The sequence below is a fragment of the Procambarus clarkii genome, chromosome 41, assembly GCF_040958095.1.
Source record: "Procambarus clarkii isolate CNS0578487 chromosome 41, FALCON_Pclarkii_2.0, whole genome shotgun sequence".
NCBI classification, from domain to species: domain Eukaryota; kingdom Metazoa; phylum Arthropoda; class Malacostraca; order Decapoda; family Cambaridae; genus Procambarus; species Procambarus clarkii.
The window spans coordinates 17,831,985-17,849,257 of NC_091190.1; the positions used below are offsets into that span (position 1 = coordinate 17,831,985).

General features: G+C 45.7%; 2 protein-coding genes across 2 annotated transcripts; one reads left to right on the top strand and one right to left on the bottom strand.

Moving 5' to 3' along the window:
- Window positions 1–270: 270 nt before the first annotated feature.
- LOC138373138 (sodium/potassium/calcium exchanger 1-like) lies at window positions 271–684 on the top strand. Its single transcript, XM_069339153.1, has one exon. The coding sequence runs from the start codon at window positions 271–273 to the stop codon at window positions 682–684; it is 414 nt and encodes a 137-aa protein (XP_069195254.1).
- An 11,168-nt stretch (window positions 685–11,852) lies between these two features.
- On the bottom strand, window positions 11,853–16,956 carry LOC138373139 (uncharacterized). Its single transcript, XM_069339154.1, has 2 exons — window positions 16,888–16,956; window positions 11,853–12,449 (listed from the first exon to the last, which is right to left on the bottom strand). The coding sequence occupies exons 1-2, from the start codon at window positions 16,954–16,956 to the stop codon at window positions 11,853–11,855; spliced, it is 666 nt and encodes a 221-aa protein (XP_069195255.1).
- Window positions 16,957–17,273: the final 317 nt, after the last annotated feature.

Sequence of the window (17,273 nt, forward strand, 5' to 3'; positions counted from 1 at the left end):
GTGCAAGGAAGCAGTCAGTCAGTCAGTCGAGCAAGGAACCAGTCAGTCAGTCAGTCGACCGTGCAAGGAACCAGTCAGCCAGTCGACCGTGCAAGGAACCAGTCAGCCAGTCGACCGTGCAAGGAACCAGTCAGCCAGTCGACCGTGCAAGGAACCAGTCAGCCAGTCGACCGTGCAAGGAAGCAGTCAGTCAGTCGACCGTGCAAGGAACAGTCAGTCAGTCAGTCGACCGTGCAAGAGCCCTTCCCACTAAAGCGACGAGAGACACGCATGAGGAAGGCTGAGGATATGGAGGCTGGGGATGTGGAAGCTGGAGATGTGGAGGATGTGGAGGCTGGGGATGTGGAAGCTGGAGATGTGGAGGATGTGGAGGCTGGGGATGTGGAAGCTGGAGATGTGGAGGATGTGGAGGCTGGGGATGTGGAAGCTGGAGATGTGGAGGATGTGGAGGCTGGAGATGTGGAGGATGTGGAGGCTGGGGATGTGGAAGCTGGAGATGTGGAGGATGTGGAGGCTGGGGATGTGGAAGCTGGAGATGTGGAGGATGTGGAGGCTGGGGATGTGGAAGCTGGAGATGTGGAGGCTGGGGATGTGGAAGCTGGAGATGTGGAGGATGTGGAGGCTGGGGATGTGGAAGCTGAGTCTGTGGAAGCTGGAGATGTGGAAGAACGGTCCCAGTTGTAATAAATTACCCCTTCCCTACCCACCGTTTACAATTCATAAACGAGTGAGCATTAATCTCACAGACTCGGAGAGTCCCAAGAACTGATCTTTCCGACATTCCTCGAAGCCTGAGACTCGAGGAATGTCACCACCTTGTGTTCTCTCCTCTGCACTTGTGCCCCCTTTTAATTATTTCACTCGGTTACCACTTAAATTTTTATTTATTCATTTATCTTAATTGTTTTTTGCTTCTCTTTTCCTCCACATCCTGATCCAAATAATATTTCTGTCTCGTTTTTTCTCTTCTTTTTGGATTCAATATTCCGAGAGTCTGAGAGGCAATTTAGTGTGATTTTTGATGCTACTCAGCTCCCCCTATTTTTACCCCTGACGACCTTCCCTATCCCCTCACCACTCCCCCTATCCCCCTCACAGTGTCCCCTCACCCACCCCCTCCCCAAGTCTCGCCCCCTCATCTAACCAGTTTCCACCAGGCTAGTGGCTGTCTCAAGCGTCGTTATCTCAACATTGTCCGCGTACCGAGATATCAGTCTCATCTCCCTTTAATTATGTGAGCATAACCTTGCATATCTGTTATCGGCGAGTGTCTGGAGGTTAGGTTATCGTGGAGAGGGATCTGATCAGCGGGGTCTAGCCTAGGGGACGCGCGTCTATCTATCCTCCCCCCCCCCCTATCCCCCCTTCCCCCCCCCCCTCTTCTCTCATATCTCCGTCCACATCGTTCCAGCGAGTATGTTAATGATTCCTTGGACGGCTCTTTCCGTCTGTTTATCTATATCTATCTATCTCTCCCCATTGCGTCCTGGCGTCACCCCCATTGCGTCCTAGCGTCACCCCATTGCGTCGTTGCGTCTCCTCCAGACGTACGTCGCACTAACCCTTGACGCCACGTCGAGCAGCGTTAAGCCCCTATCGCTGTCCAGTGGGTAATGCGTAGGTCTGGTTTGAGGCCTAAACGCGAGTTCGAATCCATCGTATTGCTCCAAAATATTATTATTGTTGTTGTTATCGCGGATATATGATGCGTTTATGATTGTTGTTCATCGTTTTTTTGTTTTAAGGAGGTAGTGACCTTCAGCCGCCCGCGTCCAGGTCAATACGGCCAGCTCCTCAAGTCAATATTCCGGAACAAAAGGCATTTGACCTCTGATTTACAAAGACAATGAGCCTGTGCAGCGCTACTGGATAGTAGGGGGGGGGGATAGGTACATGAATACATCAAGGGGGGGGGGAGGATCTATCCATTCATCAATCCCAGCTTCATCCTGAGATCTCGTTTTCCCTTAATGCTACCTTCACCTTAAAACATAATGTCCTTTGCCTTTATGTCATCTTCACCTTAATGCTACCCCCCTTATCCTCACTGCCCCGATACAGGCACCATTCCGCACCTCGGTCTTGTATGTCGTAAATCACACGAGAAAATGAACAGATGCTCTTTCATCCATAGGAGATTCAGAACACTATCAGATGCAGAGCTCATTATATTCACCTCGTTCTGATCGGCTTTGAATCCTCCCTCCCCCCACTCCTCTTGAATCATGGGGTAAATGTGGGTTTATAAAGTTCCTAACAGAGATGGGGTTATAAACTGATCAAGGTAACTAAAAGACCAAAGAGGGATAACTTTCCTGTTGCATCGACTGATCCCTGCAGTTGTTGAGGAGTGTGTTTGCATTACGTGTCATACATGTTTGTAAATATGTAATATATCAGTCCATTAGCATTTTCTTGTATCTAGAGTGATACACACACACACACACACACACACACACACACACACACACACACACACACACACACACACACATACACATTTATGCAAATATATTTTGAGATTATGTCTTATATATCAAAGTAAACTGCAAGCCCGTTCCAAATAGCCAAGGACAACATACTCAACATGAGTATGAGGTATACTCGGGGCTGACGGAGGAGTGTGAGGTATACCCAGGATGACAGGAGTGTTGGTGGAGCCACCTGCCACAGGTAACTGTAGCCACCTGCCACAGGTAACTGTATAGCCACCTGCCACAGGTAACGGTATAGCCACCTGCCACAGGTAACGGTAGCCCCCCCCCCCCCAATCTGACCCTGGCCAACACTGTGTCATACTGTTAAGCGGACATTTTGGACTCCGGGTGAACGGGATGAAATATGTTGCTTAAACCACCATAGCAAACTGTAAGATATCCCCCTGGGGTGAAAATTGTCGCGTGAGTGGTTTTGCAGTGGGAGGGATTTGTAGGAGGAGAGAGGGATGGGAGGGCGGTTAGGTAGGGCCGTGATCTTGTAATGGGGTGGTTGGTGGTGTAGGTTTGATAGTATCGCTCTGTAGTGTGATGTCCAGTTCACTGTGAGATCGACTCACGCTTGAGGACCTACTCAAAGGTCCTCCAAGTCACCCCCCACTACTACCCCCCATCTCCTCACCCCTCTGGTGTGCGTAGGTGACACGGGAGACGACGTGGATCGGACGTGGACACGGAGCGGACACGGGAGGGACACGGGAAGCGTTCGAGCTTGGCATACCGTACACCAGTTTTTAATGAGTGGCGTCAGCGCGGACTGGAGCTGAAGGAGCGCTGATGTATCGCGCCTATCCGATGGCAGATGCTGGACCGAGATAAAAGGATGCTGACAGATTGTTGGAGATCAGATTGGCGAATAAATCAAATGCCACGTTGTGTGAGAGCGTCTGGGAGAGGTCCGTAGCGGTGACGGGGAGGCGACGAAGGTCGGTGGGGTGAGAGAGAGAGAGAGAGAGAGAGAGAGAGAGAGAGAGAGAGAGAGAGAGAGAGAGAGAGAGAGAGAGAGAGAGAGAGAGAGAGAGAGAACATCAAGGAAATTGCACATGGAAAGGTGTGAGCTGTTTCAGGGAGATGAGGTAATGTTGATCTGCATTCCAGGGAGAAAATCAAGTGGATTCCGATTTTGTCAAGTGAAAGCTACCAAGACTTTGGGAGCGAACAGATTCATTTCGGAAATTGAGATATACCAGACGGCCTAGAGACTGAAGGATGAGAGGTGAGAGAGGGCTGAGAGATGTGAGCGAGAGGCTAAGAAAACTGAGAGAGACTTCCAGAGGGTGAAATGAGATTCAGCTGTGAATGAAAGCAAAAGTAAGATTGAAGAACAAACAAAATTGATTCATCCGGCTAATTTTTGCTCCAAAATCAACCTGTTTGGATTATTTTTTTACTTCGCTGCAATCGTCAGCCCGAACCAAGATCATTCAATTCGCAGAAGGCTTTGCTTGGGTCCCAGACCTCGCTGCCTCAGACGACCCATAAACGCTTGTCAACTTGAGCCCTCCAAGGCGAGGAATGGTCGCCAAGTTATCAGTGTAGAAAGTTGATGATCAACTTGGTTAAAGATAAGCTTGGAATAGACACAACGATAACGGAACGGTACAGATAAAACTCATGATTTATCAAGAGACACAAAGAAAAATATTTTTGTTCAGCAATATAGAGATGGAGTCCCGGCTGAGTCACAATATTAGAGTGCCCCAGTACTGGCACTCGAATAGTGCCTCAGTTCTGGCACTACACAACAGTATAGTACATTGTAGCGTACAGTCGAATACAACAGTCTCTGTTGTGGGTCGGTTTGGAGGTTAATGAAATTTCCAACGAAATCTGGCTTTTCTATCCACAAGCATTGTGCTTCTCCCCCCCCATCCCCCCCCTTCCCCTCCATAGACGCTTCTTCCAAGGATCTTCCCTTTTGACACACTTTCTCAACCGTGCGTCGAGAAAAGTCTCTACTGACAAGGGTTTGAAGAGAGACTCAAATCCCCCAATATATATTGGGGGATTGATTAGGGGGATGTATATATACCCCCAATCAATCGTGTTCCTTCCTCAATCAAGGTCAATAGAAGCAAAAGGATCCCCTACCCCCCCCCCCCAATGTAGCTAAGATATTCTCCGATAAATAACCCTTTATTCCATTACCATTATTCCATTATAGAATACCATTATTCAGGTATATAACCCCCCGGATGTATATGAACACTGTAAATTCAGATAATATATGGCTTCGAAAATTCAGCGTGAAAAGACGAAAGGTCAAATTAATTATTTTTTCAGTTCCAGGTAACAGAATCGTGTACATTGTAAATGCGGGTTCGAGAGGAATATTAAATACACAGCAGCGTAAACATCTGAGTTTACCTGTAAATATATTGACAGGTGTGTGTAAACAATCGTGTCTGGACTGACTGGTTCACTCTGCGAATCAAACTATTCCGTGGTAAGTCGTATCCTGTTTTCATAAAGGTTTACATACCCAAATAATATGTCAAGTCAATCAAATCTGCCCCGGGCAGTAAATATAACAAATCGTTGAGAAATATACTATAAATTCACATATTAAAAACTATTACGTTTCTGTCACTATTTTAAGTACCCCCAACAGCTTCTATAGTGAGGCCCCATGGATGCTGCAGATGTGCATCTTAATATACCTAAGATGATCTATCGTGAACACGGATGATGCTAGCGGGTATCGCGTGAGAACCTGGAAGCTGCATTTACCTATCATGAGTATATGTGAATGATGAGGGAATGATAGAGGGAGTATATCCCATGTGAGAAGTCCGATTTTATGAGAAAAAATCACGTTAAAGTCTTGAGAATGAGTGGGAATCTGGTCAGGAGTAGTTGGGGAGGAGAGGAGGCAGATGGGGATAGAGTTATGGGGGAGGATGGGAGGGGGGGTTCATGTCAGTATGGGGGGGGTGCAAATAGCGGCTCCTCATCGCACACATTCCCCATAAATCATTATTAAGTGCCTCGCAGGCATTCCCTGGCACAAACATGTTTTTATCACGTCTGATAATTTACATTCTTCTCCCGTCTTGACTACCGAGGGGTTGTAAATTGCCTATGAAGCTCCAGGAGAACCTTTTCCCAAAAGCCAGAAACTAATATTAGTTTAAACCTGTATATGTGTGCGTGGCCTTGCTGGAAGCCGAGATAAACCATATCTTAGAATGCTTCTTAATTCAGTTACAATTCTTATCCGTGTTTCTCTCCGGGTTCTGAAGGGGGTTAAAAAAAATAACAAACAGTGATTGTGAGGCTCCTAATGTTATGTTACTGAGATTGAGGCTCCAGTGTGGTAGAGGCTCCAGTGTGGTAGAGGCTCCAGTGTGGTAGAGGCTCCAGTGTGGTAGAGGCTCCAGTGTGGTAGAGGCTCCAGTGTGGTAGAGGCTCCAGTGTGGTGGAGGCTCCAGTGTGGTGGAGGCTCCTGTGTGGTAGAGAAGGTAGACAGTACCAGGCATGTTTCTACGCTCAGTAGCCATAGTTATTTGTGATTCTTGCATCTGCTGGCACAAGCACGCTGCGACGCCAAATCCTTCCAGCTGAGAAAGATAACACATTAGACATCTATCGTTATTCAATCTCTTGAAGCGTTTCAGGTTTCTTCTGCTGTGAGAGAGAGAGAGAGAGAGAGAGAGAGAGAGAGAGAGAGAGAGAGAGAGAGAGAGAGAGAGAGAGAGAGAGAGAGAGAGAGAGAGAGAGAGAGAGACTTCATTGCTGACTGTTGCTGACTTCTGTGTGAACAGCGGCTTCCATCAGCGTGGGAGGTGGGGGAGGAGGAGGACAAGTAAGGAGGGACATGAATGGTAGGAGGAGAGAAGTATTGATGACCAAACTAGACATTAGACAATGAAGTAAACGACGACGTTTCGGTCCGTCCTGGACCATTAGGAAGTCGCGGTAATTACCACGGCTTGATCACGGTCCGGGATGGTTCCGAAACGTCGGCGTTTCTTGATCTGGTGTACTCACCTATTTGTGCTTGCGGGGGGGGGGGGGTTGAGCGCTGGCTCTTTGGTCCCGCCTCTCAACTGTTAATCAACTGGAAAATCAGGAGGAGTCATGAGGATCAGGATTCGAACGCGATCACTTGGTACTCCAAAGAGCCAGAGCTCAACCCCCGCAAACACAAAACACACACACACACACACACACACACACACACACACACACACACACACACACACACACACACACACACACACACACACACGCACACACACGCACACACACGCATAATACCCATGATAGGAAGTCATGCACATAATCAGCCCCTCAGAGGACACTAACAACCTCGTAACTCCACCAATGACACAGAGGTTATCACGCCAATTAAATTCACTTAATAGATACCCCCAGAGCTAATAACCAGAGAAGATGCGGAAATATATATATATGTAAGAACCCACCTCTTATCCCATCCCCCAAACCCCCCCCCCCCCCCCCACTCTTAAAAAAAAAAATAGAAATCGGAATTCTGCGCAGATGTAAATTGGCAAATGATCGCTGCGCAAGCTCTTATTACGTTGTGCCAGGAGTGTCGATTGCAGGTTGGCTGGCCACGCGATGTGTATGATCGGGGAATGTGTATACCCGCCCCCAGGATGTCCATATCTTCGGTGTATTAATACAGGGAGAACGGAAAGGTCTCCAGGGAGTGTATATATCCTATACGAGATGTGTTGATAGTGCTATCACTGGATCGGCGATGCTGTCTCCCTCCACCTCCTCCTATCCCCCCATCAACCATCTTCCCCATTCCCCTCTACCCATCCTCCTATCCACTCCACACCTTGTCCCAGACGTTACCTCTGTGGTTTCGGTTCATTACCAACGTGGTGTTTTGTGTTCCTGCTGCAACTCAGGTGGAAATTGGCTAACGAGATGTTCACCATTCGAGAATTGAACACTCACACGCACGCACATTATTCCTGACGCGTTGGTACGTTCCTCTCTCTCTCTCTCTCTCTCTCTCTCTCTCTCTCTCTCTCTCTCTCTCTCTCTCTCTCTCTCTCTCTCTCTCTCTCTCTCTCTCTCTCTCTCCTCTCTCTCTCTCTCTCCTTCTCTCTCTCTCTCTCTCTCTCTCTCTCTCTCCTTCTCTCTCTCTCTCTCTCTCTCTCTCTCTCTCTCTCTCTCTCTCTCTCTCTCTCTCTCTCTCTCTCTCTCTCTCTCTCTCTCCCTCTCTCTCTCATGATGTGGAAATTTTCCGTGTGAGTTCGACATTGTTATATATATATATTTCTTGATATTTATTATCTCAGTTAAATATTTTCTTTTAATATTCTTTTAAGTTTATAGGTATCGTCCATATCCATTTATTTCCTAATTTGATTTAATATTTTCTTTTTGAATGATATATATTATTATTATTTTTTAATGACACCACTGTTTGTTGTCTCAAGATAACCTCAATCATCTCTCAAGATAATCTCAAGATAACTGTCCTCCCACGTTATCAAGGTAGACAAAAATATCTTTCTTACTTCAATCTGTCAATTATCACCAGACAAGTTTAACATTGTGATCAGTATCTTGCTTCTCTGAGTTCTGGCCGGCTTGCTGATCTCAACTGTCTTGAGCGGGCCAGTGAACAGTGCAGTTGTTCAGTTTACAGTGCAGTTGTTCAGTTTACAGTGCAGTTGTTCAGTTTACAGTGCAGTTGTTCAGTTTACAGTGCAGTTGTTCAGTTTACAGTGCAGTTGTTCAGTTTACAGTGCAGTTGTTCAGTTTACAGTGCAGTTGTTCAGTTTACAGTGCAGTTGTTCAGTTTACAGTGCAGTTGTTCAGTTTGCAGTGCAGTTGTTCAGTTTACAGTGCAGTTGTTCAGTTTACAGTGCAGTTGTTCCGTTTACAGTGCAGTTGTTCAGTTTACAGTGCAGTTGTTCAGTTTACAGTGCAGTTGTTCAGTTTACAGTGCAGTTGTTCCGTTTACAGTGCAGTTGTTCAGTTTACAGTGCAGTTGTTCAGTTTACAGTGCAGTTGTTCAGTTTACAGTGCAGTTGTTCAGTTTACAGTGCAGTTGTTCAGTTTACAGTGCAGTTGTCCAGTTTACAGTGCAGTTGTTCAGTTTACAGTGCAGTTGTCCAGTTTACAGTGCAGTTGTTCAGTTTACAGTGCAGTTGTTCAGTTTACAGTGCAGTTGTTCAGTTTATAGTGCAGTTGTTCAGTTTACAGTGCAGTTGTTCAGTTTACAGTGTAATGGTAAGCTTGAGGCACGGCTTACCGTGAGAGGGCACAGCTTACCGTGAGAGGGCACAGCTTACCGTGAGAGGGCACGGCTTACCGTGAGAGGGCACGGCTTACCGTGAGAGGGCACAGCTTATCGTGAGAGGGCACAGCTTACCGTGAGAGGGCACGGCTTACCGTGAGAGGGCACGGCTTACCGTGAGAGGGCACAGCTTACCGTGAGAGGGCACAGCTTACCGTGAGAGGGCACGGCATGCGCCGGCCATCACCAGGGATCTGGTTATGATATCGATAAAGCGATCTCTACTTGCGAGAGAGAAATCAAGTCGTTTGAAGAAAAAGTATGTGAAGCCCTCCTTGACCTCAGACTTCGAGATGCTGCATCCCTGGGATCATCCCTGCATCCCTGGGATCATCCCTGCATCCCCGGGATCATCCCTGCATCCCTGAGATCATCCCTTCATCCCTGGGATCATCCCTGCATCCCTGGGATCATCCCTGCATCCCTGGGATCACCCCTGCATCCCTGGGATCATCCCTGCATCCCTGGGATCACCCCTGCATCCCTGGGATCATCCCTGCATCCCTGGGATCATCCCTGCATCCCTGGGATCACCCCTGCATCCCTGGGATCATCCCTGCATCCCTGAGATCATCCCTGCATCCCTGAGATCATCCCTGCATCCCTGGGATCATCCCTGCATCTCTGGGATCATCCCTGCATCCCTGGGATCATCCCTGCATCCCTGGGATCATCCCTGCATCCCCGGGATCATCCTTGCATCCCTGGGATCCTTGGGAACAAATCTTGCGTTCAATGCTCATTTGTCTGGCCCCACTCTGCGTGCGATCCTTTACGATCCGCCGCAATAGAGCGGCTATTCCTCCTTTGTTTTTGTCGTTAATGGTGGTGAAACGAAGTGGTTGAGCTGTCAGAGCCTTGCCAGAGGAAAAGGGGCGGGACAAAGGAGGCTTAAGCCAAAGATATAATAGATGAGTTCGCTTCCCTTTCGGTGCTTAATAACAGAGGATTAATTGGCTGTTAAGGTTAATTGTTTCCTGACGACGAAGGAAATAGCCATTAAGTCCATGTCGCCAGAACAATTACACAGCGCCGTGTTCAAAACACCCAAAAAAAAAAAAGTCATATGAAAAACATGGACAATTGACAAGGACACATCTGGTTCATCTTTTACTGTCCGGGGAAGAATGTAATTAAATCAACACGAGGAGTTAGCTGGGTTTGGGCTGTTGGAGGTGGGAGCGTCCATTGGTCAGGACTCTCAGTGTGTGTGTGTGTTTTTGTGTGTGTGTTTTTGTGTACTCATCTAGTTGTGCTTGCGGGGGTTGAGGTCTGGCTCTTTGGTCTCGTCTCTCAACTTGTCAGTCAACTGGTGTACAGGTTCCTGAGCCTATTGGGCTCTGTCATATCTACACTTGAAAGTGTGTATGGAGTCTGCCTCCACCACATCACTGCCTAATGCATTCCATTTGTTAACTGTGTGTGTGTGTGTGTGTGTGTGTGTGTGTGTGTGTGTGTGTGTGTGTGTGTGTGTGTGTGTGTGTGTACTCATCTAGTTGTGCTTGCGGGGGTTGAGGTCTGGCTCTTTGGTCTCGTCTCTCAACTTGTCAGTCAACTGGTGTACAGGTTCCTGAGCCTATTGGGCTCTGTCATATCTACACTTGAAAGTGTGTATGGAGTCTGCCTCCACCACATCACTGCCTAATGCATTCCATTTGTTAGCTGTGTGTGTGTGTGTGTGTGTGTGTGTGTGTGTGTGTGTGTGTGTGTGTGTGTGTGTGTGTGTGTGTGTGTGTGTGTGTGTGTGTGTACTCATCTAAGTTGTGCTTGCGGGGGTTGAGGTCTGGCTCTTTGGTCTCGTCTCTCAACTTGTCAGTCAACTGATGTACAGGTTCCTGAGCCTATTGGGCTCTGTCATATCTACACTTGAAAGTGTGTATGGAGTCTGCCTCCACCACATCACTGCCTAATGCATTCCATTTGTTAACTGTGTGTGTGTGTGTGTGTGTGTGTGTGTGTGTGTGTGTGTGTGTGTGTGTGTGTGTGTGTGTGTACTCACCTAATTGTACTCACCTAATTGTGCTTGCGGGGGTTGAGCTTTGGCTCTTTGGTCCCGCCTCTCAACTGTCAATCAACTGATGTACAGGTTCCTGAGCCTACTGGGCTCTATCATATCTACATTTGAAACTGTGTATGGAGTCAGCCTCCACCTGTGTGTGTGCGTGTGTGTGTGTGTGTGTGTGTGTGTGTGTGTGTGTGTGTGTGTGTGTGTGTGTGTGTGTGTGTGTGTGTGTGTGTGTGTGTGTGTGTACTAAACCTGGCTTTCATGATTACAGGTTCCCTAATTCTCTCTCACACACCTTTTGATGTTATTAACTACTGTTTTTCCCTGTTTACTAGGAGAAAAAAATCTTAATTCATTACTTTCCCATTCGTCTCGAGAAAATATTGTTTGAGAAAGTAGTTATGATAATTCCCAAAATTCTCATCTCCGCATTTTTCATTTTTACTGGTTTTTACTAAGAAATATAAATTTCTCGTCCATTATTGTATAATTCAGTTAGAAACTCCCTAAAGTTATTTCTCCATGTATCTGTTGACGTAATGTCATCCACAATTTCAGTGTTCATAAGTGCTCATAATTCATCCATAAGTTCTGTGTTCACTAGTGTTCATAATTCATCCATAAGTTCTGTGTTCACAAGTGCTCATAACTCATCCACAAGTTCTGTGTTCACAAGTGCTCATAACTCATCCACAAGTTCTGTGTTCACTAGTGCTCATAACTCATCCACAAGTTCTGTGTTCACAAGTGCTCATAACTCATCCACAAATTCTGTGTTCACAAGTGCTCATAACTCATCCACAAATTCTGTGTTCACAAGTGCTCATAACTCATCCACAAATTCTGTGTTCACAAGTGCTCATAACTCATCCACAAATTCTGTGTTCACAAGTGCTCATAATTCATCCTCTCTGTTTATAAAGCTTTTGCATTGTAATATAAAGCCTTGAGGCATTCATTGTCTTTTTCCATTATCATTGTTGCTCCTTTTGACAATTTATTAAACCAATTATATTCTGTATGTGCCTCTGATTTGATTCCAGGTTTGACATATGATTGTATTAAATCATATGTTTAGGAAGGAAATCATATGTCCTTGAGCTGAGGTTTGACTGGAGACTGGTGCTTGAGGCTGAGGTTTGACTGGAGACTGGCGCTTGAGCTGAGGTTTGACTGGAGACTGGTGCTTGAGGCTGAGGTTTGACTGGAGACTGGCGCTTGAGCTGAGGTTTGACTGGAGACTGGTGCTTGAGCTGAGGTTTGACTGGAGACTGGTGCTTGAGCTGAGGTTTGACTGGAGACTGATCCTTGAGCTTGAGGTTTGACTGGAGACTGGTGCTTGAGCTGAGGTTTGACTGGAGACTGATCCTTGAGCTTGAGGTTTGTCTGGAGACTGGTGCTTGAGCTGAGGTTTGACTGGAGACTGGTGCTTGAGCTGAGGTTTGACTGGAGACTGGTGCTTGAGCTGAGGTTTGACTGGAGACTGATCCTTGAGCTTGAGGTTTGACTGGAGACTGATCCTTGAGCTTGAGGTTTGACTGGAGACTGGTGCTTGAGCTGAGGTTTGACTGGAGACTGGTGCTTGAGGCTGAGGTTTGTCTGGAGACTGATCCTTGAGCTTAGGATTGTTACTTTCCTTGTGAGAATTTTCCGGGTTTGTAAACTAATTAATAATATTCATGAATTTTGCATTTTTCTAACAAAACCAAAAATAATCCAAAAAAGTAATATTTACTATTTCTGAACACTGTATATATGTATTAGTTGAATGTATGCGAATGTGTGTGTTCAGTGTGGCTGAATGTGTGTATTAGTTAACTGTAAGTGACTATATGTGTGTGTAATAGATAACTGTATGTAACTGAAGAAGCCTGGTTGTAAAGCCCTTCAATTCTTTCGGTTACAGGGGTAAGTGTTGTGAGGACGTCTGGAGTTCAGTGTGACTGTGTGTAATAGATAACTGTATGTAACTGAAGAAGCCTGGTTGTAAAGCCCTTCAATTCTTTCGGTTACAGGGGTAAGTGTTGTGAGGACGTCTGGAGTTCAGTGTGACTGTGTGTAATAGATAACTGTATGTAACTGAAGAAGCCTGGTTGTAAAGCCCTTCAATTCTTTCGGTTACAGGGGTAAGTGTTGTGAGGACGTCTGGTATAAGTTCAGTGTGACTGAATGTGTGTATTAGTTAACTGTAAGTGACTATATGTGTGTAATAGATAACTGTATGTAACTGAAGAAGCCTGGTTGTAAAGCCCTTCAATTCTTTCGGTTACAGGGGTAAGTGTTGTGAGGACGTCTGGTATAAGTTCAGTGTGACTGAATGTGTGTATTAGTTAACTGTAAGTGACTATATATGTGTGTAATAGATAACTGTATGTAACTGAAGAAGCCTGGTTGTAAAGCCCTTCAATTCTTTCGGTTACAGGGGTAAGTGTTGTGAGGACGTCTGGTATACTAAGTGTACCGGGTGTACAACGAAATGCAAGAGAAGCAAGGTAAGCTAACCTCTGAGAAGATCCATCTATTTTAGTCACCCCCTTATTTAAATTGGTCTGCTGCTTAGATACGGGGTTTCTTCTGATCAAGGTGTAAGAACCTTTGTAAACACACATATAACGTAACTCTTCCCTATTTTCCGCTTGTTACAACTCGTAATAAAGTTGTTACATTTTGTTATATGGTTTTTATGACGAATTAGATCTCTTATTACAACTTGCTATATATATATATATATATATATATATATATATATATATATATATATATATATATATATATATATATATATATATATATTGGTTGTTACAATTTGTTAGGAGGTGTTAAACCTTGTTCGAACGTTATAGCAATGTCATATTTTCGTCTTTTTTTTTGGGGGGGGGGGAAGACCCCCTTCCCCTGTCCTCAGGCTAGGCTCGTCCAAGCCGCGGCCGATACGTCAGTGACGTATTCGTCAATGTTTAAGGAGCTACGTCTTCAAAAACTGGTATTCTCTTACATATATAAGGTAATATTATGATTATTGTACTATAAGGTGTTGAAATATTAGGTCTAACTTAAGGGCTAGATTATAGGTAGTTATAGGCTTCATTTTGGCAATTACTGGTAATTTGCGGCACGTGGGGTGAAACATTTAGAGAAATGGAATTGGAGCAGAGGACGTGATCGAAGCATTGCTGGAGAGAAAAACACAGATATGACAGTTGTGAAACTTGTGAAAAGTTGGATTATGGTTTTGGCGGTTGGATTAACGAGCATTTGCCCTCTGTTGATGAAGACGGGGTTTGGGAAAAGAAGAACTCTGGAAGGGGGGGGGGACTATCAGGAGAGAGCGCCAAGCCATTACGACTATATAGCACTGGGAAAGGGTCAGAATTAGGATTTGGGATGGGCCGGGGGAAAGGAATGGTGCCCAACCACTTGGACGGTCGGGGATTGAACGCCGACCCACATGAAGCGAGACCGTCGCTCTACCGTCCAGCCCAAGTGGTTGGGTGAAGAACTCTGGAGTGCCAGAGACAGGCAGCATCAGGGGATATCAACTGTTAAAAATGCCGTCGTCTGCTTTCAAGAGTCATTCATACAACATATAAACCTTTCAGACGGCTCACGGTAACCTTTAGTTAAAATTAGATAGAAATAAGATAACTATCTACTATATCATTTCCGTATTTGTGTGCTTAAGGTGATAGCCTAGGTGGTATGATATCAAATATGGCGACCGGTATAGTGTTCTCAATCCAGGCAGAGATTTCGCGCGCACACCAGGGCCACGGATCCCCGGATGTGAGCGGGTGACCTGATTGGGCAAGTTATGTATCAGCCCGCCAATCGGAGCATGACCGGTTGGCGGGATAATATTTACACGTGACTCCCAGGGAGAAGCTGCGAGGCAGCTCATTGGCCCAAGGGACGTCAGTCTGGCCTGAGGCATGGATGAGTGCGGACGTACTGTGAGGCGTTCTTTATTTGTCGAAGATTTGCCAAAGAATAGTCTAAGCCTTAGGCTCCAAGGGCTCGTTTTGAACGAGAGAACATTGCCAGGGAGATCATTGCATAAACAACACAAACAAAGAATAGATATTCACAGTATTCTTGTAACCCAAATACCTGAAAGCCCATTGATGTCCAAGACCACGTCACGAAAAGCCTATAGAGGGCATCTTGATAGACTTTCATGTCGTGTTGATGAACTTTTCTGGAAAAGTCTGAGAGTATTCGTGAATCTTATATATTGCTCCTATTATATATAATAGACGCAATAACCTTCATGAACATAGACAAGAAAGTCTACAAAAGTCTACAAAAGTCTTAAATACAGCAGGTGCTTGGAGATCCCGTTTAGAGAAACATAAAATGAAACTAGATTAGAGCTGAGGGTTATCTGGAGACTGGCCCTTCAGCTGAGAACAAAAGTTGATGAAACTCGACCTCACGGCAATGGTGAAGGCGGGGACATGATCGCGACATGAACGATTAGAAATGGGGAGAACAGACAGAATATAAAAAAATAAGAAGTTAGGCATGAATAGCAGGATATAATGAGGCCTTAGATGGGAGTTAGACGAATGCAATTGAGCATCTCTTCATTGTAGTAGTATTTCTTCTTTATAATGAATAGATGGAATAGATCCAAATGGGGAAATTAATGGGCTAACTCAATTTACAATTAAAAATGAAGAGGGTTGAAAGTCATTATGCTAATTGACCTACCTATTAGAAGCTTTTTAAGTATATTACAAGATCTTCAGCAAAATCCTGTTGTGAGTTGTTCCTTCCTCAACTTCCTCAATCTCCTCTCCAGTCCTGACGGTCTGGAGAAAAGATTTGTTGTTTAAGATTCGCTACTTGAAACAAAATGTTCCAAGTAGCACGGGCTATGGTGAGCCCGTATATCTCTGAGAGGAGATGTCTGGCTCATGACATCTCCCTCCTCTTAGGAGAGATGCGTAACAAAACTTTCCATTTGAGACTTCGGTCCTCGCGTGTAATGAGTGAATGTGAGTGGACGTATATTACCCCTTGTGTGACGCCACTGAAGTAGCTGAAGTTGCGTACCTTTTTAAGACTTTCCAATGCGTATTTGTGTATATATTATACTTGCCGTGTTTACCCCGGAGGTCGTCTTAAGTGGTCGTACTATACCTTCATGTTGCGCTACGGTCACTTGGCTGGGCCCCAACTTATTCATTCCCTCTGAAGTCCTGGACGCATCTGGGAATAGACAAGGTAGAGGAGGACAGCCTCTTTAACTCGGAAAGAAAGTAGGACATAAGTGAAGCTGGAAACACAAACGAGTCAAAGATAAGGAAATACTCGTATACCGAGTACGGGTAGTCAACATACGCACCTGAAAGAGGAAGCTGAGGAAGCCACCTCCATCGACAACTTTTATGACCAGATTCGACAAAGAAATCGAGACTCAAAATACTCAAACTTTAACGGAGCCTATGCAGCAAGGCTGGTATAGGTCTAGCCAAAGTATAGGCGCCGCGAGACCTATTGAGCTATAGACCTCACTTCTCTCGTAGACACTAATAGTGAATGCTCCCGGACGCAGGTTCGAATCCTCGTCACGGCCCTTGTGGATTTGTTCATTTGACTAATAGTGAAGCACTGATAGAGGAGCATACCTCACTCTACGCTCCCCACACGTCTTGCGGGCACATTCCACATGCTCCTTCCTCTCTCTCTCTTATCCTTTTATGCTCTCCTCACCCCTCACGCTCTTCTCCTGCGCACATGCGCAGTTGCACTCGACCAGATCTATGATGCCATAATATGGCACTCTAACCTAACCTTGTTGACCAGACCACACACTAGAAGTTGAAGGGACGACGACGTTTCGGTCCGTCCTGGACCATTCTCAAGTCGATCGCCTAACCTAACCTTCTCCCTCCGGCACAATAACAGAATTATGCAGAATTGCATGGCAACGAATCTGGCTCTGCTGGGAGGAAGGCACGGGGCCGAGGAGCGTTGCAAAGGGGCTATATAAAGCAATACTTGGCGTAATCGACCATTACGGGCTATTCATGCCCGTGCCACCTCTTGGTTGGCTTAATCTTTTCAATCGTAATCGACCAAGTCCACTACGGGCTCACCATAGCCTGTGCTACTTGGAACTTGTTCCGAGTAGCTGAATCTATAACAATAACAACGTAATCGACCATTACGGGGTATTCATACCCGTGCCACCTCTTGGGTGGCTTAATCTTTATCAATCAATCGTAATCGACCACTGTGGCCCCCCTTGATATTCCTACAACGTACAAAATGCAACGTGCTAACCTAACCAACCAGAAGGGTACGTAGAACCCTAACCCACCCACCTAACCTACTAACGCATAGAAAACGGGGGATATTCGTGAGCCGCGCTACTTTGTACAACACTTCATGATTTGTGCATTGGGGAAGGAGGGACCAAAACGTACATAATAAGACGTATTAATTTAGTTGGTTTGTTAATAGACGCTAATTATCACACCCG